The sequence below is a fragment of the Lynx canadensis genome, chromosome D2 (genome assembly GCF_007474595.2).
Source record: "Lynx canadensis isolate LIC74 chromosome D2, mLynCan4.pri.v2, whole genome shotgun sequence".
NCBI lineage: Eukaryota > Metazoa > Chordata > Mammalia > Carnivora > Felidae > Lynx > Lynx canadensis.
The window spans coordinates 35,734,896-35,761,745 of NC_044313.2; the positions used below are offsets into that span (position 1 = coordinate 35,734,896).

General features: G+C 34.9%; 1 protein-coding gene across 1 annotated transcript in view; it reads right to left on the reverse strand.

Moving 5' to 3' along the window:
- Positions 1-26,850, reverse strand: part of HECTD2 (HECT domain E3 ubiquitin protein ligase 2) — a 76,016-nt gene that overhangs the window by 12,769 nt on the left and 36,397 nt on the right. Inside the window, exons 6-18 of the mRNA XM_030334893.1 lie at positions 26,208-26,272; positions 22,437-22,482; positions 20,625-20,734; positions 18,832-18,980; positions 18,142-18,265; positions 15,762-15,858; positions 11,568-11,675; positions 10,576-10,708; positions 9,558-9,646; positions 5,696-5,854; positions 2,507-2,581; positions 1,324-1,411; positions 1,131-1,237 (exon numbers count right to left, since the gene is read on the reverse strand). Coding sequence (XP_030190753.1) covers positions 1,131-1,237; positions 1,324-1,411; positions 2,507-2,581; positions 5,696-5,854; positions 9,558-9,646; positions 10,576-10,708; positions 11,568-11,675; positions 15,762-15,858; positions 18,142-18,265; positions 18,832-18,980; positions 20,625-20,734; positions 22,437-22,482; positions 26,208-26,272 — 1,350 coding nt within the window. The remainder of the gene's footprint in view (positions 1-1,130; positions 1,238-1,323; positions 1,412-2,506; positions 2,582-5,695; positions 5,855-9,557; positions 9,647-10,575; positions 10,709-11,567; positions 11,676-15,761; positions 15,859-18,141; positions 18,266-18,831; positions 18,981-20,624; positions 20,735-22,436; positions 22,483-26,207; positions 26,273-26,850) is intronic.

Genomic DNA, 26,850 nt, shown 5'->3' on the forward strand with positions numbered 1-26,850 from the left:
TTCTACCGAGGTTAAGATATTTTTGCTTCTGAAAGTTTATAAATCTTGTCAAACTATTAGGCTCTCCCTTTTGCAAATAGTAATTAGCTGTTTGCCAGAAAAACAAGCAGATGACTAAGCATGAATCCAAATTACAATTCTCCCCCCACAGCCTGCTTGAAACTCTGAGTTACTCCAGCCTCCTCCCGATACCCCACGCACCTTCTAGGTGCATGCAGAATTTGGGTACTTGGGTTACAGTCTGTCTCATGTCGCCTACTTGTTTTTTCACCCATATAAGTTGTCTCCCACCTAAACAGATTAAAACTTAAGAATAGAGACCATGCTACGCCATTTCATTCTTATTTTCCCTCCTTCCACCCCCACAACTACCAGTGCGTCACAGCCAAAATCCACTTAGAACTCAATAAAGTGCTCCATTTTCAAAGGTGTTTTTAACAACAAGTATGTGACAAAGGTTACTCTAAAACAAGCTCTCTTCTATAAAAATAACTCAAATGGAAGACCTTACTCCAAACCCTCATAATAAAACCGAGGGGAGATACAAGTGGCATGATGCAGTGCACCCTACGTAGCTTGGGTGGAGAGCAGTGCTTCTTTAGAAAGCTATGCTTTTATCTTAGGATATTTCCGACACAGGGTTCTATATAGCAGCTGACCCATATTCACATAGCTAAGGCAAGCCAAACCAACGAGAGTTCATCATGATTCTGAAGACAAACTATTTCCTATGGGTAAATGATAACTCCAAGCTGCAGCCAGAAGCAGTTTCAATATGTTCCTTAATGAGAAGAAGTTGTGGCTTTCGCCCGGGAGCTTATGTGTTGACTCCATTAAGACCTTGAGCCTATGGGATCTCTTCATCTACTCTTGAGGAGAATTCTTAAAGCCCCAAAAGAGACAGTATAAGACACAGCACAAGGAAAGAAAAATAGAGTTGACTGGCCTTTTTTCCTATTAGAGAATTAAGGCTGAAATGAGAAAACTCTTTTTATTTCTAGCTCTACCTTTAAAAAGTAGAAATTATTTTCTATTTTAGAAGCTTATCTATTAAAATACTTAAGGACTTATTTGTCAATATTATAGTATTACAAAACCTAATTAAAAGCCTAAGTTAGTTTTAAACTCACCATCAGGGCATTTGAAGCACACACACTATGAAATCCATAATAAAATGCAGCAAACTGCTTATAGATGGATTTGTTGAGAAGAAAGTCAACATAAAGCTGTACATATTCTGGAAAGCAATTTTACATCTGTTAAACAGTAAAAGTAAATGGTAAACATTAATGCATTTTAATTAAGAAATGGTGTCTAACTTACCTTTCCTATTTTGATTGGTAACTGGAATTTTATCACCACCTGGCTTTAAATTATAGGACTTAATTATTCCAAATTCTTCTTGAAAAACCTGATGGGAGATTCCAACACACGATATTTATTGCTATGGTTAATTTAATAGTAGGATTCAGTGAACTGGTCTGTGACATTTAAGAACAGTTTTCTTCCTGGTTTTAAATATAGAAACTACAGGGACAAATCCTCTCTGTTGAATACAGTTAAACACCTAACAGCTGTTCATAAACTTGTGTGGCCGTTTAGATAATACACAGGTCTTTGGAGCTTTTGGAGCTATGTGGATTACTCTGATTTCCATCTCCCAATTATTGTTAGGGGAATGGAAATGAGACCATTTTGGTCTGAACCATTAGTTCCTGCTTCTAACTTTTTTCTTGTAAATATTTAGTCATTTTTGAGAGGTGGTGGCGGGGGGGGGGGAGGAGGGGGAAGGGATGAGAGGGGAAGGGGCAGAGAGAGAGGGACAGAGGATCTCAAGCGGGCTCTGTGCTAACAGCAACAACAGCAAGACTAATGTGGGGCCTGAACTCACAAACCGTGACATCATGACCCAAGACGAAGTTAGATGCTCAACTAACTGAGCCACCCAAGTGCCCCATGCTCCTATCTTCTTGTATGAAGCTAAAATAGAGGCTTATTTTTATTTTTGTTTGAGAGAAAGAGAGAGCATGCGTGCACAAGATGGGGAGGGGCAAAGAGAGAGGGAGAGAGAGAATCCCAAGCAGGCTCTGCACCACCAGCCCAGAGCCCAACCTCATGAACCATGAGGTCATGACCTGACCCGAAACCAAGAGCTGGACGCTTAACTAACAGGGTCACCCAGGCTTCCCGTTTGTTTGTTTTAGTTTTTATTAGGAGAGGCTTATTTTTAGAAGCTGAAAACTGTGAAAAAGTAACTGAGTCAAGGAAATATGACAGTTGCCTAGCAGAGTCGTATGAATTTCTTTAGGTACTCTCTTGACTGCTCATCTACAGGTGTCTACTTCACTGTCTCTGCTTTATCGAGTTAAGATCCTTTATGACAAGGAATGGTGTGTACTGATTAATCCTTGTTCATCTTTTCTAATGATAGGTGTTAAATAACAAATGGCATTTTTTCATATATGAAATACATGGTTAACAGAAAGCTATTTGCCTTTAATAATACCTGGAATGTTGAATAGAAATCTTCTTCAACATTGCCTTCATATGATAGGAGTTCACTTAACCCATGGGCCAACTCCTGTAAAAAGAAATCTGTTACCTGTGTTTTTAAATCAAATAACATTACCTAAAATAATTAAGCACGTCTACTTCAGTTAACTTACATGTGAGATAGAGTCAATACACTCCAATTTTGAACTAAAGGTAATATTTGGGATATATTCTCCAGGGAATGAAATGTTTGTTAGTGATTTCTACGACATAAAAGGCTTGGAAAAACTCACTAGAAAAAGTCATATAAGAGGAAAACATCCAGTCGAGATGATGGAGGCATGACTCTGGGATCTGTTCTTAGGTAGTAAGAGTGCAGTTTCCATAGTAAATCACTGCTTTCTGCAACATTACTACTTACGAATTTGTAGTATTTAAAAAATCTGCTGTATTAGGATTCATCTTTTAAGCATAAATACACACAGTTCATATATGTTAAGTGGTTCCTACATTTGTTACAGTGCTCTCCTCTCCCCCCCAAAAGTGAGAACAGTGGAAGAAATAGTTTCCTGTAACTCATGTTATCCATGAACAAATATTTACAAACAGAAAAATTAATGCATTATTAAAAAATGTTTCACGTTTTATGAAAAACATTATAGTTTAATTTATTTTAAATTAGAAGAAAAGGTAAACAACAGAATAGTTAGATTTTACATACATAATACATTTTCCATTCCATTAAAGTCAGAAAATTTTATACAAATCTAGGCTGGCACAGATTTGGTATGCTTGTCATCCTTCAATTATTAATAAAAATTATGGATGCTGAAAATTATAATTGGGAGTTTGAAATTTTTAAGAACTCCAGGGACTAGTAGGTGAACCCAAGGGAAAGGACTTCTCATCTTTCAAAGGTGAAACTTTTAATGACAAAGTTAATAGGTCATGAAGTTATATATTCAGATCTGTTTTATTTAGGACTACAGGCCCTTTATTTCCAGACTTTGTAGTTTCAAACCCCTATTTTTGTGGAGAATTTTTTTTTTTTTACCTGTACTGTCAGTCTTAGACTCTTAACTATAATATACTATTTCTAAAATATTAGTTACCCACATAAACTTTTTATGATTTTGTAAACGTGTAATTAAAGAAAGAGTATGTGAAGATACTGAATACTATTTTTATACACCATTTGAATACCCTGGTCTTGTTTAATACAACATATTCGGGAGTGACTTAAGCAGAAGAGATATTACAGTTGCTGATTCAAGGTTATTCTGGAGTCTCTTCTATTCTCATCTAACACCCTCAAGTGTAATTTTCACAAGACTGTGTTGGGAAGATTTCTTATTGTTGCCACTGGACAATTCTAGTGCTTTGTCTAAGGAAACAGTTGAGTATTACTGCACTTATTACTGTATTTATTAACAGCACACACTAGGCTCCATCGTTGAATATTTCACTTACTTTCTGTACTTTTCATCCTGTGTTCACATATACTGTCCTTAAATTAAGAAACCTGTCTACTTCTACATGTTTTTCTTTGCTTGCCTGTTACTCTTCTTAGAAACATACAGTGTACAAATGGGTAAACAAAGATTTGAATAAAAAAGCATTAAAAATTTTTATGGATATATTTACCCCATGTGAAATGGAAATTAGGTAGCAACTTTTAATAGGTGCTATTAATAAATAATCCATTCATAAAAATTAAAAAAAAAATTACCCACATTCCACTACTCTAACACAGCAGTTTTTCTACATCCTTTTAATCTTGATTAATGCATGTATAGAAACTTAATTTCTTCTACAGCTGATCTCCTGGTATACGCAGAATCTTGATTCATTAAAGAGCCAACATAAGAATATGAAATTAGTGCAGTGAAATCTTCAGCTCCATAATATAAAACAATGTTTTGGTACAGTTATTCATAAAATATCCATTATTATTGACAACAACAACAATAAAATTGGACCTAAATGAGCCAAATTTGAATAACTTTAATCATAAAATTAGGCAATTTATTGGCCAAAACCAGTAATAAAATGAGAAGACTGGTAACAAATTTGACAAAAACTGGATATGTGCGACAAAAAAAAAAATCACAAAAATCTAAAATGAGACAGTAACTCAGATATCAGTCTACTCCCAACATTTTACAGATAAAAAATTAAGTGAATCATCCAGAGTCATAGCTAGTGTGCTGCAGATACAAGACCGTAAAAGGGAGACCTTCCAGTTTCTTAATCAGATCCTACTCTATTAACTTGGGTAAACTCTCATATCATACTTTTTTTTCTAACTACTAAGTCTAATAAAAATGTGGTTTTATGCTCTTAATTGAAAATATCCCAAACTAATTCCAAAAATGTCCCTGGTATCAACCCACTGAGGAGTATGAAGAGTAGTTTTCTAACCAAACACGTGTTCTGGACGTGTTTCTCAACTTTCACAGGAAGGCGCCAACCCTGCACCAAACTCATCGGGCCATTAAAACACCAGGGTATTTAGATAGGAATACTTAGCAACAGAGATTCTCCACATCTAGGCTATTTGCCAAAGACTTTACTGAGAATTTTCTGCTGACCAATAGTTATGAAAACTCAGCTGTAAAAAACATGATCATAGGGGTTTGTCAGAAGGATATGGATAGTATCCACTCCTCTACTAAATTTTAATCTTGGATTAAATCTGATGATCAGAAATCTAATTTCTGAATTGAGGAATGTTATAAGAGACAGTACCATGAAATTCATTTGTTGTCTTCATTTTAGAGACATTTTTGCAGATACTATTAACGATACTGCACAGTATCATCTTAATAAGAATCCACAGAAGTAATCAAGTACCAAGAACTTTATTATCCCATGTAATCCTCCATATATAAGTTTTGCTATCCCATTATTCACATAAGGAAACTAGAGTTCAGAAAGATTAAACAACCTATCCAAGTTCACAGGACTATAAGTGGCAGAGCTCACTTCAAAGCCTGTTCCACTATGCTGCAAGAGCTTAGGGGTGCTGCAAAGTGGGTGATGTGTCTCTATGAGGAAGGAGAAAGACGAAAAAGGAGATGGGTTCCAAAGGTAGAGAGAAACCATATTTAAAAATAAGAATAGCATTAGAAGGAGAAAGGCTTCAGGTAGAAGAGAGATGATTTAGCATTAAGGAATAAGATGCTAATGACTTTATACTTACAGGCATAATTTGACATAAGTCGTCAGTGGTCACACTGCAGATGCCTACTGGTGTATTCTGATCACTAGGAATGATGGGAGGGCTCAACAGTTTCTTGTAACAGCAGGGGGGGAAACGAATATCCAAGGTAATGCTGTTATAAACAGCTAGTCCCATAAGCTATGCATACTGAATGTTAAGCATTAACATAAAATCCATGACAACAAATGAGTTTTGAATTATGCATCAGTATATTTCTTGCACAGTTTTTTCAGATCTAACACCAACTTTAATTAATCCCACATACTTCCTTTCCTTTATTTTCCATAATATAATTCCTTGATTACCAAAAGTCATGTGAAAAGAGGGAAGGGTTCAGGTGACAGTATTTGATGATTTCCCTAGAAAAATTCATCTAAGATCACAGTAGATAACAACTTCAGACATTTCATAAATTGTTTAACATACAAGGAAACATTTTCTAAATTTAAACAATTTTGGTGATAAGTAGCAGCAATTTATTCAGAACTCGATGCAGAACACACTACTAATTCTGGTGATCATTTTGCTGTTTTAAAACTAACTACAGACTATGTAAAGACAGCTGAACTGAATAAACCATATGGATACACGCACACATATGCTACTGGTAAGCTAATAAGACGATCAGTCTCCTACAGAAATAGTTGAAAGGGCTTTATTACCTGGAGTTTACTCAAAGTGCTGAAGTTAAAAAGCTATAGATGTTATATATCTAAACCCTGCCCCACTATATATTATTTATTACTTATATGGCAGAATTTAACTTATCCATTTGCTGAAAGAGGGTTTTAAAATTTTTTTTGAGTGTTTATTCATTTTTGAGAGAAAGAGAGAGAGAGAGAGCGAGCGAGCATGCACACAAGCAGGGGAAGGGCAGAGATAGAGACACAGGATCCGAAGCAGGCTCCAGGCTCTGGACGGTCAGCACAGGGCCCGACTTGGGGTTTGAACCCACGAAAAGAGGGGTTTTAAATGTCATATTTCAACCGTCAAATAAAGACTACTATATCAAGTTATTAAGGAAATCATTAATTTTATAGGCTCAAAAGGAAATCTAAACATATGGGCTGGCTAAATTACTGAAAATAATTTTTAGAAATTGGAAGGGGCACCTGGGTGGGTCAGTCGGTTAAGCATCTGACTCTTGATTTCAGCTCAGGTCATGATCTCACAGTTGTGAGATCGAGCCCCAAGTTGGGCTCTGCACTGAGCACAGAGCCTGCTTAAGATTCTCTTCCTCTTGTGCACGTGTGTGTTGTCTCTCTCAAAAAAAAAATTTTTAATCGAAAGACAAGCAGTATTTCAATTTACTAAGGCAGAACAAAAGTTAATAATAATTTAAGGAATTGATAAGTTATTTTATAGGTAGTCATATCGACAGAGACTGAGCAGTGTATTCAAGGGACAGATACTGAAAATGAGCTATAACATACTTCTATAATTGCGATAATAACAATGATAATGACCATAATATAATTATAGTTACCATTTATGATCATCTACCAGAGTGACAAGTTCCAAGCATTTTTGATTAAAAATTAAAAAAAAATCTTAACTCTGAAGGCAGGTTTTTAAGAGTAGGCTCATAAGATTTGCTACAGGGCACTTTCATATGCAGAGTACAGTGTTTCATTGCACAGTAAGACAGCTGCGCTGGTTGAAGCAGGGGTGAGACAAGGATAGGGAGGCTCTGCTGGGCCACTGAGGGAGGCATCATGTAGTCCAAACAGGGTAGGGTTTGAATACCATGCGTCAATGCCCTTTTTGGTAAAAGCCATTCTAATTTTTAAAAACTGGTATACTATGGCTCTTCATGCAATCTTCGAAACATTTTATAATTATTGTTATAGGTTTCCCTATAACATTTCTTGTAAACTCCAAAGCCTTACTGTATATAAAAATGAACTATTTGGAATGCAATGCTGTCAGAACTACTAGCACAACAAATCTTTGGAACTGAAATTTATAAAGTGAAAATACGTTATGGAACCAACTACATCTTCTCAATTGTCATGTGTGTTCTCAATTTTTACTTCTCCTCACCGTTGGTAGATCTCTCACCTACGTACATGATCACAATCCATGTGATCTCACAACCATCTCACATTTTTCCTATATATTATCGTGCTTTTTGGGCATCAATCTCACTTTCCATAGTTTTGTCATGTGTGTGCATGTGAGATAAAGACACATAATAATGAGATAGTAGTGGCTATAATAATCTAATTTAGATTTAATAAATTAACTTGAAATATGCAGCATATGTAAATATGCTTACTGTGCTTGCTCTTTTGGGTAATGATTGGATAGAAACTAATGCCTATTTGCCAAAGAAGCTAATTAGTAAGCTCATGACTTAATGTATAATACCATTCTAAAAATGTGATGGCTAAATAAGCTCTAATACTTCATTATAAATATTAGAAAGTCAAAATATCACCCAAATCTAAGCTGTGATAAGAATGTAAAGTATAATAAACATATATATCAGGGAATTCAAATAGCTCATACTCATAGTATAGTGAGAAGCATCTGTGACTCAGGCCTTCAATGAAACTGGAACATGCAACAAATGATTACTGTAGATAATACAAAATAAAACCATAGGTCTAAGAACTGGTAAGCGTTCTATTTTGTGGAACTTGGCACTTCAGACCTTTGGACATAACAACATATACAAAATTTCAAACTAAGTTTATTCTCCTAATGTGTGGTTTTCTCCCTACTACCTTTTCTTCCATCTACTCTCTCAGTTTTAATATACAATCCTCAGGATTTATTACAAGTATAAGAGACATTCCAAGCCCTCTCTAAGGTCATTCCTGACTGCTGAAGGTGTCCTCCCTAACTCCCGGGGTGCCCTCTGCTTCAATCAAGGCCCCCAACACTGCTCTGTAACAAGCCCAGCACAATGCAGCCTGTTTTCTAGCCATTATCCCAGTCACTCCAGCCCTGTGCTAATCAGATAGAATGGTTCCATTTTTAAATCTCTATCTTCTCTGGGAAGAATACACTGACCCTTCCTTCTCCAAACTCCTTACCACTTCGTGTCAAATAATCATGTGACTCTGAGAATTGATGACCTTGAATTGGCGGTCATCTGCCCATCTAGAGGGTAACCTTCTTAAAGGTGGATATTCTTCTCTCTTTTAAGCTAGTTATCTCCAGTGCTAGCTCACTTATTTACTCTTCCCTCCTTTCTTCCACCGATGATTATATTTCTTAGAATTAAAAGAGCTAATGCGGTAGGTATCTTTTCCAATCTCCTACCCAATGCAGGAATGCCATCTTCAATACACCGGAGAAGCATCAGAGGATGGCACAGAGGATGTAAATTAATTTACATAATTAAAAAAACACTTTAAATAACAACATATACTTTAAATATTCCCACTCTATTCAATTTAAAATTTTTATGGATGTCTCAGGATTTGGGGGAATATTAAAGACGTAGATTTAATTTCCACAATTTCAATTTATTAAACTCAGTGAAATAAGCACAAGGTAAAAGAACAGAAAAATAGTTCATTATGAATGGGAAAGATACTTTTGTTTTAAAAATATCTTAATTTTCTAATAATTTAAATAATATATGAAACAAGAACTATTTTTATTTTGAGATCATGTTTTCTGAGAAAAACATAAAAAATTCATAATTCGTTTCAATTAAGTCTGACATATAACTGTGATATACCGTGATACTGCAAATGATTAAAAGTCTATTAGCAAATTTGACAAGAATATTTAATCTGCAAGACTTAATGAGAAGTTTTCCAAAATTCTGATAAAATTTAAAATTTCTAGTCTACTAGCACCTCCTAGTGGAAAGTTTAAAGGATACAATTCCAACCAATCGGAATTCAGAATAGTTATCACATTTAAAACTGCTAAACCAATGGCAGTGTGAATCCTTGTGATATGTAAACATGCCTGAAAAAAAAAAAAAAGAAACATTTCATTAACATGACTGATTAAAAAAAATCAAAGTACTAAAAATGTACATGATATCTCAACTATTAGAAGCAAAACATTTCAGCAAGTTATTGTTATAAACCATCTTTCATGGTAAAATATATAAAATATATACACAAAGAGTATGTAAGAATCTTTTACTGTTCATTGGTATCCTGAACCAAGGGTATATATGCATTAAAAAGACAGAAACTAAATTAATCAGTTGATTTTCTTTTATAAAAACAACAATGTATAATTTATAAGTTATGATCAAAATTAATTATGAGGATTATCTGGAGATTTTAATTTATCCATGTCATCTCTATTTTCCATTGCCAGAAAGAGGTTATATCTACATATATACAAAATAAAAAGTAAGAAAAACACTTAAAACTGTTTGAAGAAAAATATTTTATAGATACTAAGGACTGTATAGGTGTTTTCTCTAAATAAAAAATAAAATTTAAATTTCAAGTTTACTTTTGTCTTAAAAAATTAATGAATTCTTATTTATGAAAATGGCTCACAATCTAACGAAAAAGCCTTCAGCTATTAGTGTAAAGCAAGCTGCCATCTTGTTTCTAATTCTGAATGTTCTTTATTTCAATGACAAATTTTCATGAGTTTGATTTATTCAGGAAAGAGGTGGATGTTGCCTTGCAAATATATACTTACAGTCTTTATACATTTTGTGTATGATTCTCAGTAAGGTAACAAACATTTTGATCATCAATTTGGTCACTTTTAAAAATGTAAACAAAAATCCTTAAATTATTCAACATTTTTGGTTGACAAAAAAAAAAAAACAAACAAACCTATAAAGTCATAGGGTAGGTGAAAAATAAGTCACTACTTGAATCTAACAATTATGAAGAAACACCAGTTCATAAAAATTAAATGCTCACCATAATCTGGATGAAAAATTTGGCGAATTAGAAGAAGGAACCATTCTTTGGTCAAGCCACCCATATCCAAACCAGCTTCCCCTACAAACGTAACTTTCAACTTCTTTTTTAAGTCTGCTCTTTTCCGGGTTAACTATTTGAAGAAATTATATTATAGAGAAGAACAAAGAGCAGTAAAAAGGAAATTAACTTTTTCAATTCTGGAAAATGTGGTAAGCAATCTTTATCTTTCTTTACAATGTCATAAAACTCACTCCATTCATCCATTCATCCAGTAATTTGTCAGATACTACGTGAATTAAGCATTATTATGTCTGTCATATAGATGAAGAGAAAGATTAAGAGAGATCAAGTACTTTGCCCAAAGTTACTGTCTCCTGGGTTCCTACACTGCCTCCAAGATTTTAATTTAACAGGTTATATCATAAAATAATTAATTTCCTTTCCTTTAACTTTCCTTCCTGATTTTAAAAATCACATAATGACATCAGCCATTATCTTATAACAGCCACATGAAGATCTGGCTGAAGCACTGTAAACACATGAAGCTCTGTAATATACACACATACATACAATCAAAGTACCTCTGAGCCTGAGTATACTTAATATACCCTGTAGGTCAGACCTCTATAGATGAGTAATCTCAGGCCTGGAGAAGTTAAAATGACTTGTTACCCACCCAACCAGTAACAAAGGTGGGTCTAGAATCTAAGTTACATATTCAGAAACACGAATTACTCATTTTCAGTGTTCAACACAAAATTCTTTTCTGGGGAGTTAACAACAAACCATTAAGAAACATAAATAATGAACATAAGGCTTAATTGTGAATACACGACTGATTTTAACTATGGTATCAAAATATAAGGATGCACACCTACTGGCATACAGAAATGAAAAACAGATTACTAAAATTTCAGTAATACACCATGTTGTAGAATTTATGTAAAGTTTTAATCAATTAGTTCCATGTTGGAATAAATGATCTATACCTCATCAAGCGAATCACTAACCAGATGTGTCCGTCTTACTTTCATATTTAGAAATAGCATGTTCATATCAGGTCTCTGTCTTCGAGATACTTTATCCACCAGACTTTGCTGATTAAAAAAGAAAAGCAAACATTTTACTTTTTAGTTTTTACTTAGACTATAATTTCATTTAAAACATTTAAGCACTTGACTAAAAATCAGTTGTATCCTTCTCTATGCCCTCTCTCATATAAATATTTTCATAAACTCAATCATACAAATTATTATTATTATATATTTATATATTTTTTTCATTTTGAAATAATGATAACCAAACGGGGTCCAAAAGGGAGGACCAAAAATAATTCACCTTCTATAGTAAAGTATGTTGCATGTCAGTTTCCATATGTCTCATCTTTTAAATGGTAAGTCTTTCTGTCCAATAGATACAAAGTGGGAACATTTGAAATGAGGTACATACTACTGATGACAAGCTTGGCTTAAGCTTTTTAAATAGTACTGAATTTACTCTAAAAGCACCATTAGTCTACTTTTAGAAAATAATATGTCAACATTTATCAGAAACATTAATAAGGTCCATACCCTTTGTCCCAATAATTCCAATTCTGGGAATTCTAAACACAAAAACTATTTTATAAAGTGAGATGTTCATCACAGCATCACCTATAAAAGTGGAACTTTAGAAATATTTTATATATGTATTTATATAATGGCATCTAATACTATTAAAATGGATGGTTATAATTATATAAATACCATGAAAATATTCAAGAAAGGTACAAGTGAGAAAATAAGGGAACAAAAGTGTGTATACAAAATGGTTTCAACTCTATTGCCTTTTAAAAATAATACAGAGAAGGAATAGCAGAAGAAAATTTACCAAAATATTAACAATTGTTATGTTTGGCTAATGGAAATGTAATTTAAAAAAATCTTTTTTTCATGGTTTTTCAAAATATAAGTAATGAGTATGTAAAAAACATTAAAGATATCTATTAGAAGTACATAAATATTTATCATATAGCATCTACAAGCTTGAATAATTTATTTAATTAATTTTATATAATTTATCTAAATAATTTTTATTTTTTTTTTTAAATTTTTTTTTTCAATGTTTATTTATTTTTGGGACAGAGAGAGACAGAGCATGAACGGGGGAGGGGCAGAGAGAGAGGGAGACACAGAATCGGAAACAGGCTCCAGGCTCCGAGCCATCAGCCCGGAGCCTGACGCGGGGCTCGAACTCACGGACCGCGAGATCGTGACCTGGCTGAAGTCGGACGCTTAACCGACTGCGCCACCCAGGCGCCCCTCTAAATAATTTTTATCAGACTACTTCATCTTCTTTGGTAGCAAAGGAAAATTACTCTACAGACTAGAGATGAACATTTCAGACATTTTAAATACATGCAGCAAAGTGCTTTAGTAGATAAAATTTTAATACCAAAAATCTACATAACACTATACTCACGATTTTATAGATTACTATAATAAAACACTCTAATTCAGAGCACTTCATCTCTGTATTTCCAATTCTAAAGACTTTTACTTTTTATTTTTGTTTCCTATTTTAGAAATTTTATTATTTTTAAAAATTTATTTGTCTAAGTGATATAACGTACAGCATAGGGAATATAGTCATGACACTGTAAAAACTTCATATGGTGACAGATGGCAACTAGACTTATCATGGCGATCATTTCATAATGGGTAAAAATATCGAATTACTATGATATACATCTAAAACGAATAGGATACTGTTTGTCAGTTACACTCCAATTAAAAAAATTATTTTTTTTTTTAGTTTCACACTTACAGGGTAAATATTAGTTAACATACAGGGTAATATTAGTTTCAGGTGTAGAATTTAGTGACTCATCACTTATATACAAACCCAGTGCTCATCACAAGTGTCCTCCTTAATGCCCATCATTCATTTAAACCATCTCCTCCAACCTCCCCTCCAGCAACCCTCAGTTTGTTCTCTATTGTTAAGAGTCTGTTTTATGGTTAACAATAAACCATAAAACCACGTTTTATGAACCATGTTCATTTGTTTTGTTTCTTAAATTCCAAGTAGGAGTGAAATCACATGGTATTTGTCTTTCTCTAAAGGTTTTTAATAGTGTTTTTCTTCCTTCTCTGGGTCTTCCCTTTGATACTCAAAAAGATCTATACTCCTGGGGTAGTATCCTACTGTCCTCTTTCCTATGTTCTGTTCCCAGTCTAGCTCCTGGAAAACCATAGCTCTGGAAATAATCAGCAAACAAATTTATACTAAGATGCTAATGGTAGACAAGGTTTAGTGGCTACTCCTCCCATCAGGAACTAATATTTAATAGAAAATACTTCAAACAAAAGAAGTAACCCCCAAATGGTAGACTTTGGGACACAGTCTGATGAGGAAGTTATTTTTGTTGGGCAATCTCTTTCGCAACTTCAGATAAGCTCTTGTTTACATTAACTACTTGTAAGGCTGTCTGTCCTTGGGTCAAAATGATCACCAGTCATTAATTCCAAGTGGTGTGACAATTTACAAGTTAAAATGTTGGGAAACACCCATAATAACACATAATTCCACTTAAGTCTTCAATCTCTACTCATTTGTGTCCATTCTCTGTGGAAGACGCCTGTGACAGCATCTACAGCTGCCACTCTCCTTTTAATTAGAAAAAAGTTCCACAGAAGATATCTGATGTTTCAAATATGAGTGCCACAGCAGAAAACTGCTCAGAGGAACTAAGGGAAACTTCTAGCTCTTTCAGACTTTTTGTTTTTACAAATGTACAAAATCATAGCCCTAGGTAAAAAAAAAAAAAAAGTACTAAAATTGCATAAAATTTTAACTATTGGCTGCATTTATGTTCTGTTCCCAGTCTACCTCCTGAAAAGCCATCACACTGGAAATATCCAGCAAACCAAGTTATACTAAGATGCTAATGGGAGACAAAGTTTAGTGGCATGAAATTGCATAAATGCAACTAATAGAAACTGCCAAAATGAGTAGCTCTATAGACTAATATTTGAGCCAATATCTACCCGAGATTAAGTAATAATTCTGATGCCAAATATACCTGTTTAAATTTACTTTTCAGGGGGGTACAGTGGCTTTGGAACTCCCTTGGTACACACAGGCAATAACGTTTCTTCTAATATTCTCATAGTCAGTGTAAGCTGACTCTGGGATGTCACCAGTCACTCAACTCTTTTGTCCTGCTCTGTGACAGAAAAAAATACTCACCTTCTGGGAACTGAATTACTTAAGAATAAACATTTCTTATTTTTAAAAGCATTTTGAAGTATTATAATTTATACTTTAGAATTGTTTTTATATTCTTGGACAAGACATGGAAATCATTTCTTTTTATTCTGAGGATCTCTTTTTATCTTTAGAAGACTACAGCCAACCTTTCTTCTAATTTTTAAAGTAGTGTCATGAAAGCAGATACTCCAAATATATGAGCATTTAAATATATAGTCTAGCATTCTAATAAAAGAAAATCTGCTCCTTCAGAGCAGTATCTATTAGATAGATCTGTATCTATTAGATAAAATACGTAGTTTTCCTGCGCTGTGCTGAACCACAGGCGGCAGGGGTGGTAAGGATAGGCCCAGAGATCAACTTCATCTGAACGCACGATCTGCCTACAGCCAGTCTGACTACCATCCCAGTTTCTATGGGTCTCCATGCATTTTGGTTCCCTGAGAATCGATAAAATGTCTTTCACTTTTTTTGGACTTATTTCCCAGTTTCCCAACATTGTACATCTTATAACTTTCGGGTTATTTCTGTTGGATTTTCATAAAACCTAGGGAATATTCCAGTGGTTTGAGAGCTTTGCTCGTAAGGACATGCCTGGCCTTCCTATAGTTCCCACCAGTGCTCTGACGGCTGCCATGGAGCTGGAATATGGTCTCCACAGAATGGCATCCAACAAGTTCCCAGTACTTTGGATCTGTGAGAGGCTTCTAATCTTCCTGCTCTACTCATAATACAGTGAGAATTTGATGAGGGCTATCTCTTTCTTGCATAGTGGATAGGTTTAAGCACTTCTGGGGGGAGTTAGAAAATGAATTTTACTTTGAACATTTCCTGATTATGCTAGAACAATTCACAAGACACTTGATTTATTTATTAAATTATGTACTATATTGATTATAGTCAGCATAAATACGTTTTCGTAGCTGGCTTACCCTTGCGATGCTTATCATCTGTTGCTCTGAGTCTCTTTGAATAATGATTTTTTTTGCAGCTATAGAAATAACGAATGGGTACTGACAGAAGGAAAACCTGCTCAACAAATGAAAACAGAAAAAGCAAAATGGTGTATTTTTAGCAAAATTATACTAAGGGAATCTAAGGTATCCCTCCTAACAATATAAAACATTACTTTTGTATTGTGTTTTACCATTTACAAAATGATTTTATGTGTATCATCTCTTTCAATCCCCACAGCCTTGTGAAACATAGATCATTACTAGATGCACTATGCTTTCATCCTCTAGAGCAAGCTACATCGAACGTTCTGAAACGTGCTCATCACTTACATGGTTTATACAGAAAATTTCAGTTTATGAATAGTCACCTGTAGATCATTACCTGTGAAAATATGGCCGACACCAAAACCAGGAGGCAGAAGTGCTAATGAAGGAGGATTAGGACAGAAAATTCATGTGTGGAAATTATTATAAAAATCCATTATTACATGGATATTTCTGATGTGCAAGCTTCATCGTATTTAATGATGTAGTTGAATTGAATGATATGTATTTGTAAAGACACACACAACATTATGATCAAAGGTCATGAATATAACTAACTTCCTTCCTGGATCAGAGCTGATCTTATGTTAATAAAAGAGCCACAAACTATCCCAAGAGAAATGCCTTTAGAGAGAACTACTATGGCAACCGTGACACTTCAGGAGCCAGCCTTTCACCAGAAGTGGCTGCAATCACTCCATCAGTTACAGCTGGAATCCACTCAAGTACAGTCAAACCCTGGGTGCAAAGAAGGCATTATGAGGAAAAAGGAGATAGCCCTAGTGTGAACCACAAATAAAGCAGCTTTCTCCAAGAGGCGACTGTCAATTAATAAGAGCTATTCAGTACTAATGTGTAATAGTTTTGAATCACTAAGTGCTAACTAAAAATCTGGAAATAAAACAGGTACAATGAGCTTAGCAGGATATATAACGGTCTTATTCTGTACTTTCAAACAGTGTGTCTCAACCTTGTCCTAGTCACGCACATAGAAAAATGGTACTAAGCAAATAAACTGATGTGGCTGCTCATGGCCAAAGGTGACTTGCTCTAGGGCTCCAGGTCCCCCTCTAAGTCCAGGCTGGCTTCCCCCAAACTGAAAGGATCATAGGATCAAAACTCCCCTGTAACTCATTCTGGTACACCAATGCTGTAGCCCAGTGGTTAGAAGAGCTCTGTATTAAAAGATGTTACTGAAATATGCACAGTAACTTTTGGAATTGTTCTGTCTACAACATTACAATTATATTAAAGGTGGAGAAAAAAAGTGTCTTTGTAAAATAAGTCAGCATTGCCAAAAGAACATCCATCAGACAGAACAAGGTCCCCAGAAACAGTTCTTATCTGGTTCTGAGTGTTCAGATATGGACTGAGATATGTCCATAAGGCCAGTCTATAGTTTTGGCCAATTCTAGTAGAAAGGGTCCCTGGTGGACTGAACCAATTTATAAAGTAATCTGGGGTTTTGAGGATACTTATATCCACACTATATCTCTTAATCTCCTTTAGAATAAACACACTCTCCAGGATATCACATGGTCTGGGATTAAATTATGTTTGGGACAGTCTCACTGGTTTAATTCAAACTATGAATGTGGATATAGGTGCAGTGTATTAAAGAATTTGGTCAAGTGTTTAAAAAATCTATTATACTATTGTAGTAAGTACTTTGTGGTGAAGCCCCTTTGCTGTAACACCCCTTCTTTTTATATTGTGTATAAAGGATACTTTTTCTGCAGAATAAAGTAGAAAAGGAATGAAACGTATGTGTGTATGTGCACATGTGTGTGATTGCTGTGTTAGATCAGGCACTGGCAAACTCAGGCCCATGGAACAAATATGGCCTACCACCTGTGTTTGTATAGAAAGTTTTCTGGGACACTGATGGATGCATTTATCTATATATTATCTAACACTGTTTTTGTGTTACAGTGGTACACTAGAGTTGGTATAGTCCAAAGAGCCAAAAAAATTTACCATCTAGTTCTTTAGAGAGAAAGTTTGTGACCACTGTACTGGATGATAGCATATAGAAGAAGACGACATAAGAAACTTGCATACTAAGATACAACTTTTCCCTTCTTAAAAAGATGTTGTTAATCAAACCGAAGCCAAATTAACATGTATATAAACTCAAAATGTAAGAAAAAGATGCCTTAAGAAATATAATAATGTTTCAGGACTGGATATCCAAAGTTTATATATAAAGTCATATGCAGATTTAAATTTATTTTTACAAATTTAACATCCAGTCATTGTTTTGAACAGTATTTCATTTAGGTAAGTAACCAAAATGAGCTTTGGAGCATACCTGTGAGAGTTTCCAAAGCTCTGCCAGGTGTGGTATTCTTCCATGAGATCAATGTGATCCAATGTAGAATTATAGAAATCAGTATAAGGAATAAGGGGAGGGTGAACCAAACTGTTTGCAGTATCTGTAAAGATAAATTCTAACAATGATCTTTTCCAAAATATACGTGATTCACTCTAATAAGAACACTTTAATGTCCACCAGATAGACTTTATCTAGAAATTCCTATTTTAAGCAATTGTAGTTCCGAAGTTAAAAGGTAGTTTTAAAACTATGGTCCAAATGCAGCCAATAGTTTCTTGCTTTTATAAAATAACTTGTGGTGGGGACTAGAAGACTATAGTAAAGGGAGTACACAGATGGTCACCTTCTCCCACCACTTCCCTGTCAGTGTGTTCTCTCCTAGGAATTCTCAGGAATCAGTGCAAGTTCCTGTTTCCCTATGGGTCACTACTTAGCAGGTCACGTGCAGCAGATGGCCATAACACAGAACACTGCCCAATAAAATGCATAAAGCTTTTCCATGCTTATAAATTAACTGTGAAATCTGTTATCAAAACAAGTAGATTACAACTCTTCACTTCAAAGGAAAGTTTTAAAATTTAAGAGAATGCCTCTACAGTACTTTGAGATCCTTATAGAAACGTCCTTAATATTTCACAAAACAGAAGATAAAATCATAAAACCTACTGAGTAAAGACAACACTTTAGATGCTGATGGGATCCACCAGGAGCACTTTGTTATAGGTGGAAATTCTTCAGGCTTTGCAGGAAACAGGCGTAAGGAAATAAATTGCAGCAATCTCTCTACCAATTGTTTGAACCTCTTCTGGGATAATCTGGTAAAGATTTTGAAATAATTCCAATAAAATTCACATTTTCTGTTTTGGCAATATATTCGTTAGATATCAAAGTATATCCTGTACACATACAATTTTAGAATATCCCCTCAAATTTTATTAAATTGCCAAACATTTGAAAAGATGCAAAATCTTACCTTGAATAGTGTTTCTTGGTTAAATAAGAAATAAACACCAAAATTACTGTAAAGTTAGTCTTGAGCATTTCATTTTTACGGCTTTCAATATGCAGTCAATCCTTGTTATTCAGACTCAGTATTTGCAAATTCGCCTACTTGCTAAAATGTAATGGCAACCCCCAAAACCGGTATTGGTGGAGCTTTCATGTGTGGTCATTTGCAGATGTGGAGAAGGGCAAAGAATGTGAGTTGCCAGATGTGCATTTTCCCAGCTGAGGTCGAACAAAGAAACACTCTCCCTTCTTGTTTTAGCTTTCATACTGTAAACAGGTATCCTTTACATAATTTACTCAGTGTCATGTTTTCCACACTTTTGTGCTTTTTGCTGTAATTCTGGTGTTTTAAAAGTTCCCAAAATGCAGTGCTGACGTTCTGTTCAGTGTTCCTAAGTACAAGGGGAATGTGAGGTACCTTATGGAGAATAAACCTGTGTTAGACAAAGTTTGTTCAGACATTATAGTGCTGTTGGTCATAAGTTCAATGTTAATGAATTGACAACTTATATTAAATAAGATATCTTTATAGAGAATGGAGATAAAGCAAGATTATGTATTCATTGGTTGATGGAAATGCTATGACCCACAGCTCACATGAACCTAACCATGTCATGTCTCATGGGAACAATGGTTCAGTATTTGTTAATTCACTGTTAGCAGCAACTTTACAGAACACGAATATCATGAGTAATGAGAATCCACTGTATTTAAAAATAATTTTGAGGGGCGCCTGGGTGGCACAGTCGGTTAAGTGTCCGACTTCAGCCAGGTCACGATCTCGCGGTCCGTGAGTTCGAGCCCCGCGTCGGGCTCTGGGCTGATGGCTCAGAGCCTGGAGCCTGTTTCCGATCCTGTGTCTCCCTCTCTCTCTGCCCCTCCCCCGTTCATGCTCTGTCTCTCTCTGTCGCAAAAATAAATAAAAAACGTTGAAAAAAAAATTTAAAAATAATTTTGAAAATATTTTGCCTCTAATATTTTCTCAATCACAGAGAAAAGTCACTGTTTATGTGAGTATAGTTCTATGAAAAAACATACTGTATTTTTAAAAAATTGATATTGATGGCTAATCTATATTTTATGATGATGTTATTAGGTAAGGAAAAGACACTATGTGTCTTTACTGACATAAAGATAGGAAATTAAAAAACACACACTGAAATAGTAGTATCTGAGCAAATCCAGTCACCATCTTTGAGATATATGAAAACCAATGACAGGAAGGTGAAAGCAGTGGACAGAAATCTCAACAGCTTGCACCAGCAAGTGGTTACTTGCCCTCTCTGTGGTACTAACATATATGTTTATAACTGGCTTTGAAATACTGTTAATTAGAAGATCATTTCTAAAGACCTGAAAACATTTAAATATATTTTGTTATAAAAGCACTAATATCAAACTTGCAACTGTACGATTATAAGAGTTCTTATTAGTATCATAGAATGATTTACTTTTTAAACCAGTGAACTAGGAAATGATGATCAGCTTCCACTAAGGTAGCTATCTGTCGTAGCAAGTGAGCATAGATGACATACGTAGATGTGTTATTAAATTGAGGATTCTGAAAAAGATATTAAAGATAATTGTGTTAAAATTTTGTTAACATGTAAAAGGAAAGACACTATGCTTAATGAGCTAAGTGGTAAATTAGGAAACTACATTTGAGATTATGAAATACTGGGTGAAATTCTAGAAAACAATAATCTATTTGTTTGATTATTTAATTAACAGATTCTTAGATTTTGGCTATGGTACAGCAGAAAGAGCATGGGCTTTGAAATTAAGACAGATCTGGGTCTGAGGGCTGATTCTACCACTTAGGCATGTTCCTTAAACTTTGATTCTCAATTTCCTCATCTGTAGAACAGGAATGATAATACCTATCTTACTTGTTTTAAGTAGTAAAAAAGAAAATGTATGTAAGGCTCCTAGCTCAGTGGCTGTTATAAGTGATGGCAATCACTGTCATCCAATTTAAAAACCTGGTTCTTCCTTGATTAAAAAAAAAAAAAAAAACAATGCTGGAAAAATGAAATAAAAGCTGGTTGTGAAACTTTGGCCATTATGAAATGAGTTAGTTGCATATCTCACAAAGAACAAGGAGAGAACCATATAACAGCTTTCGACAACTTTCAGATGTTAAAGGGACACTGAAGGAGTACCTGAAGGCTAAGCAAAACCTCTAGTTATATTTCCAAAATCTAACACTCTTCTCACGATGTGCATTTCAAAACGTCATGGAAGAAAGGATTATTATTGAAAAATAAACTGAAATTGTGGGAAATAAGAGAGCACCATGTATTTTCAAAATTGACTTACTGGCAAGCACAAATTCAAATTCAGAGAATGCCCTCAGTTGATAGCCTCACCTAAATGGTGCTCAAGAGAAGGTATCATGGGCAGAGGGGACTGCTAATTAATATACTCACTTAACAAATCTGAACAAGCTGTCATTTCTCTGGCTTTTACTATCTACATATGTTTCCTCTCTTTCTTCTACCTTTGCCTTTGTCCTCCTACTTCTCTCTTTCCCTTTTTTCATCTCTCAACTACCTCTTTTCCATCTTCCTCTTTTTTTCCATTTTTCCCTTCTCCCCTTTCTTTTATTCCTACCATGCAGGTTTCCTTTTACTGGACATAAAATTGAATTGAACACCATATCTTATTTAACATAATTTTTTCTTACCTTTAAATGAGATAAGTACATACACAAGCACCTTTTGTAAATTGTAAAGACTATACAAAAGCAGTATGCTAGCTATGTAATAACATTTCTTTTTCAAAAAATAATACAAACGAAAAATTGCTTTTCATTTGTATCTCTCACGAGGAAAAAGTTCATCACCTTTGTAGAGCAAATATAAGCAACCACTTTGATTTTTCCATTAGAACTCTAACAAAAGCATTTACTGAAAATACCTAGAGAAGTCAGAAACCTACTAGTTGGGAAATACAATAAAGTTTTGGAGCCCGTTAGAACTAGTGACAAGAAAAGAGGTTGGCTGGAGGAGGAAGAGGTGCTTCCATGCTGCTTGTTACCCAATACCACAGCAGAAAGGCAAAAACTACATTAAAATTTTAATCTCCAAGATAATTTAGCTTCCCATTGTTTGTCTGTTATAACTTTAATGCTCTGGTTATATTATAATCTAAAAAGTATCAATAGTGTTGCCCAAAATACTACTTAGTACTTGATATCATTTCCCTTAACACATGCATAGACCAAGATCTGAGTTAGACAACTTCGATTCTTGCTTTCTTACCTGTAAAAGTATAAAATATGCTCTAAGATCATCTTTTGTTCGTGGACTGTAAAAGAAACAAGCATAATTGATTACAGATTCATATTTGATCTTATAGCATCGAACAAAAAATGATCACTACATGTTTCTGCGAGAACTGAGTTGGTAAAAGCCAAAAATGAGACTTAAGTTAATATGTATGATTACTGAGACAGTAACATTCACAATATGCTGGGAATATAGGTTCCTCTGTGCTTACCCTTGGCTGGTTCTGAAGATAACTAAAAAGTGAATTAAGTAGGCTATAACATTTTTGGGAGTAAATATCATGACTAACTCAGTAAGGAATTAAAAATCTATGAACAATCAACAATTTTAGAACACTTATGTTTTTGTTTAATAAAGGATAGCTGATATCTCACTTAAAAATACTGATGCAGTGAAGTAAGAAAATATGTTTGTGTTTACAGGTCTATTTCTGAAGAGATAGATCTAGCAATGTCTGCAAATCAAATCACACTTTAAATATATCTAGTATGTTTCAAATTAAATTCTAAATTAAATTCATATTTTAATACCTCTGAAAAATGACTAACTGGTAATTTTCTTCCATGTTAATCTGGACTGTCACATTATCAAATCTGACCAAGAGTTTTTGATATTCCAAAGCTGGTAAGGGTTTCTTTCTCACCCTCTCGGGATCTATTGAATACGTTCTCGCAAATACCCGGAAGTAACTTCTTGAATTAAAAATGGTTCACCTGTATGTTAACCAGATGCAATTCATGATCCTTGACTGGGTCCTTGATTGAAAAACAAAACCCAGATATTAAAGAACACTTTTGAGACAACAGGGGGAAATGTAAATGTGGACTGCATTTGAGAGAGTCCTATTAGAAAAATGTTAAATTTGTTTGGTGCGACACAGTGTTATGGTGATGTAGGAGAATGTTATTAGGGAATACACGCTGAAGTAATTAGAGGTGAAGTGTCTTCCACTTGCTAAAAAAATAATTACACATGTGCTCACATACATAGGGCGAGAAGGCAAAAAGCAAATGTGGCATTAAATTAACAACTGGTGAATCTAGGTGAAAGATGTACTGAGTTTTCATCATCTTTAAGTTTTCTGTGGTTTGAAAACTTTCAAAATTAAATGCTGGGGGAAAAATGGTTCCCCTCCCAGTATCTCCTTGAATTTCCTTTAAGAAAATAAAATCACTAAATAATTATTTACTTTTCTGTTATAGTTACAAAATAAATCTAAAAACATAAACCATTACCCCAAATGTCCTAAACGACCTTTACAAAATGTGAAGCTACATAATCTGAAAATATATATATAACATATGTATTAAAATGTGAAAAATGTATACACATATTTTTATAAAAATGTTTAGTCAATAACATTTCTTTGTAGAAGAACTATCTTGACTGAATGAGGATTTAAACTGTTTACGCTTAAAACAAATCTAAACTATTTCTGTCTATAATATTCTAAATAATTGTCATACTATTTTCTGAATGGGACTATTGCTATGTTTCAGAAATTATATTTGGAAGTATTTTAGGGGCGCCTGGGTGGCTCAGTCGGTTAAGTATCCGACTTCGGCTCAGGTCACGGTCTCGTGGTTCATGAGTTTGAGCCCCACGTCGGGATCTGTGCTGACAGCTCAGAGCCTAGAGGCTGCTTTGGACTCTGTGACTCCCTTTCTTTCTGCCTGTCTCCTGCTCACACTCTGCGTCTCTCAAAAAATAAATAAATGTTAAAAAAAATTTTTTTTAAATGCTCAAGGCAATTCATAAATATTAAAATTCCTGGTGACAGGCGAGCACTATTTTTTCCATTTTATAGCAATACCATGCCAATTTCCAATTTCCTGTCCTGGGGACTAGTAATCCAACGCAGTACACAGTTCTGCGCACTCAAGTTGTGGTGGGAGATCACAGCTCTAGGCCAGACTGCTTGGGTTCTAGTCCTGACTCCAGCACTTACTGTGTTAACTTGGGCCATTTATGTAACTTTTCTGTAAATTAGTTTCCTCTACTGTGAAATGAAAATTGTATTACCCACTTCACAGGCTTGTAGTGAAGATTCAGTGAGAAACACATGGATGATTATTAGAAAGGTGCCTAGCCCATAATAGTCATCGAGCTTTAGATCTTGTTGTTATTCTAATAAACCCAAAATAAAACAAGATTTTTGGGTAAAGACCACACGCTCCTTAGATGGATCAATGGAATTATCATTTAATGTGTCTCAGGCACGCTTCGGCAGGGCATGTGCTAGGCTAGAAAGCACTGAGTATGCTGAGCGCGGACTGAGGCCGGGCAGGGTCAGGCCCCTGGGCTTCCTCATCTCTCCAGAACGCTCCGCATGTGCTAAATCTCTCCATTTTCAGTAAAGCACTACGTGTTTGACCACAACCATACAATTCAAGGAAATGCAAACTTATTACTGGAATGATAACTTAGGAAAAATACTGTTAAGTTAAAAATCACATGAAACTACACAGTGTGATGTCAATTGTTTAAAAAAGGTGACTAGGAAAAAAGATGGCAAAATGTTAACATGTTATACTTTAAAAAAAAATGTTTTAAGCGTTTTATTTTTTTTTATTTTTTGACAGCGTAGAAACAGAGTGTGAGTGGGGGAGGGGCAGAGAGAGAGGGAGACACAGAATTCAAATCAGGCTCCAGGCTCTGAGCTGTCAGCACAGAGCCTGATGTGGGGCTCGAACACACGAACTGTGAGATCATGCCCTGATCCGAAGTCTGACGCTTAACCGATGAGCCACCCAGGCGCCTCAACATTTTTATGCTTTTAAATAATACTAGTAGTGCTTTCTCTAAATTTTCTGTCATAACCATGAATTTCTTTGAAAATCAGAGCAATGTTACTTAAAAATACAGAGCACATTTAACATTTAATAATTTTGATATTATTTTTAAATGGGGCTTAATATAAACATTCAGATTATAATTTAATGGCATTTCTTTGGCTTCAAAAGAAGCTATTATTTACATTATATCCTACTTAAATAATAACATTTTAAATAATATGGACTTTTCAAAGTATATTGTTGTGTTATGCATATCCACAGTTTCAACGTTATCAATCACATGGCCCATCATTCCTTATATAACGATTCAAGATTTAGTTCTAAGAAAAAAATACTTCAGTAGCCAAACTTATATTTCCTTATATTAGAAAGAAGAAAAATTTTGCTCTAGTTACCAGGAAGTCCAAAGCTAAATTTAATGTCCACGTTATTTAATTCTAGATTACAATGTAACTACCCATCCCATTTTTGTTCCACATACATATCTGTACATAACAAATTTTATATGCAATTTTTTTAATGTTTATTTATTTTTGAGAGAGAGATAGCGTGCAAGTGGGCAAGGGGCAGAGAGGGAGACACAGAATCTGAAGCAGGCTCCAGGCTCTGAGCTGTCATCACAGAGCCCAAAGTGGGGCTCGAACTCACGAACCGCAAGATCATGACCTGGGCTGAAGTTGGATGCACAACTGACTGAGCCACCCAGGTGCCCCTATATGCAATTTTAAAGGACTCACAGATCCTCTGAAGCTCACCTATGGACCTTCCTGAGAAGTCACAAATCTCAAGTTAGAAAGCTTTGTCATAAACAGTTTATAATTTCTTTCTGATCTATGTTTTTATAACAACTAAAATTTTTTTCTGAGAGTAAACTACATACATATATATTAAAGACATATGGGATGTAGAAATTATCTGTATCAATTAGCTAAATGTTAGTTACAATTACCCTTTCCATTCTCGTAATAGGCTGTTAATGATTCCCTTTAATACCGTCTTCTGAATGTCTTGAGGCTGTAGGCAAAAGAAAATCATAAAATAATTAGGATTAACTACTTAGGTGACTTTTATATGTTAATTATAGTGACAGATCTGTTTCAATAGTTAAAATCTGACTTGAGGACCCAGAACTGCCACTTATGGTGGTATCACTTTCACATCTGAGAGGGCTAGAGCACCAATGACATAAGATTACAATGAGAATGCTCCCCGGGATGGGTCATGCACCACCAACTGCACAAACACATACGGTGGCCCTTTGATGACCAACATCAGTTTTGTATGACTGAAAAACAATTTCACTCTCCCTGGATTGACAGGATAAAAGCACGAGCACAAGTCCAAGAGTAGCATGTTTAACAGTATAAAATGGCTGCATATATTTAAATATATGAATACCACCAGAACCAAGTTATAATTAGCAGTTAAACCCACAATCCTATTAAGTGCAATGAAATTATGTTCAATAAAAAAATAAGACGTTTTTCAGGGGCACTTGGGTGGCTCAGTCGGTTGAGCGTCCAACTTCGGCTCAGGTCATGATCTCATGGTTTGTGAGTGGGAGCCCCCGATCGGGCTCTGTGCTGACAGCT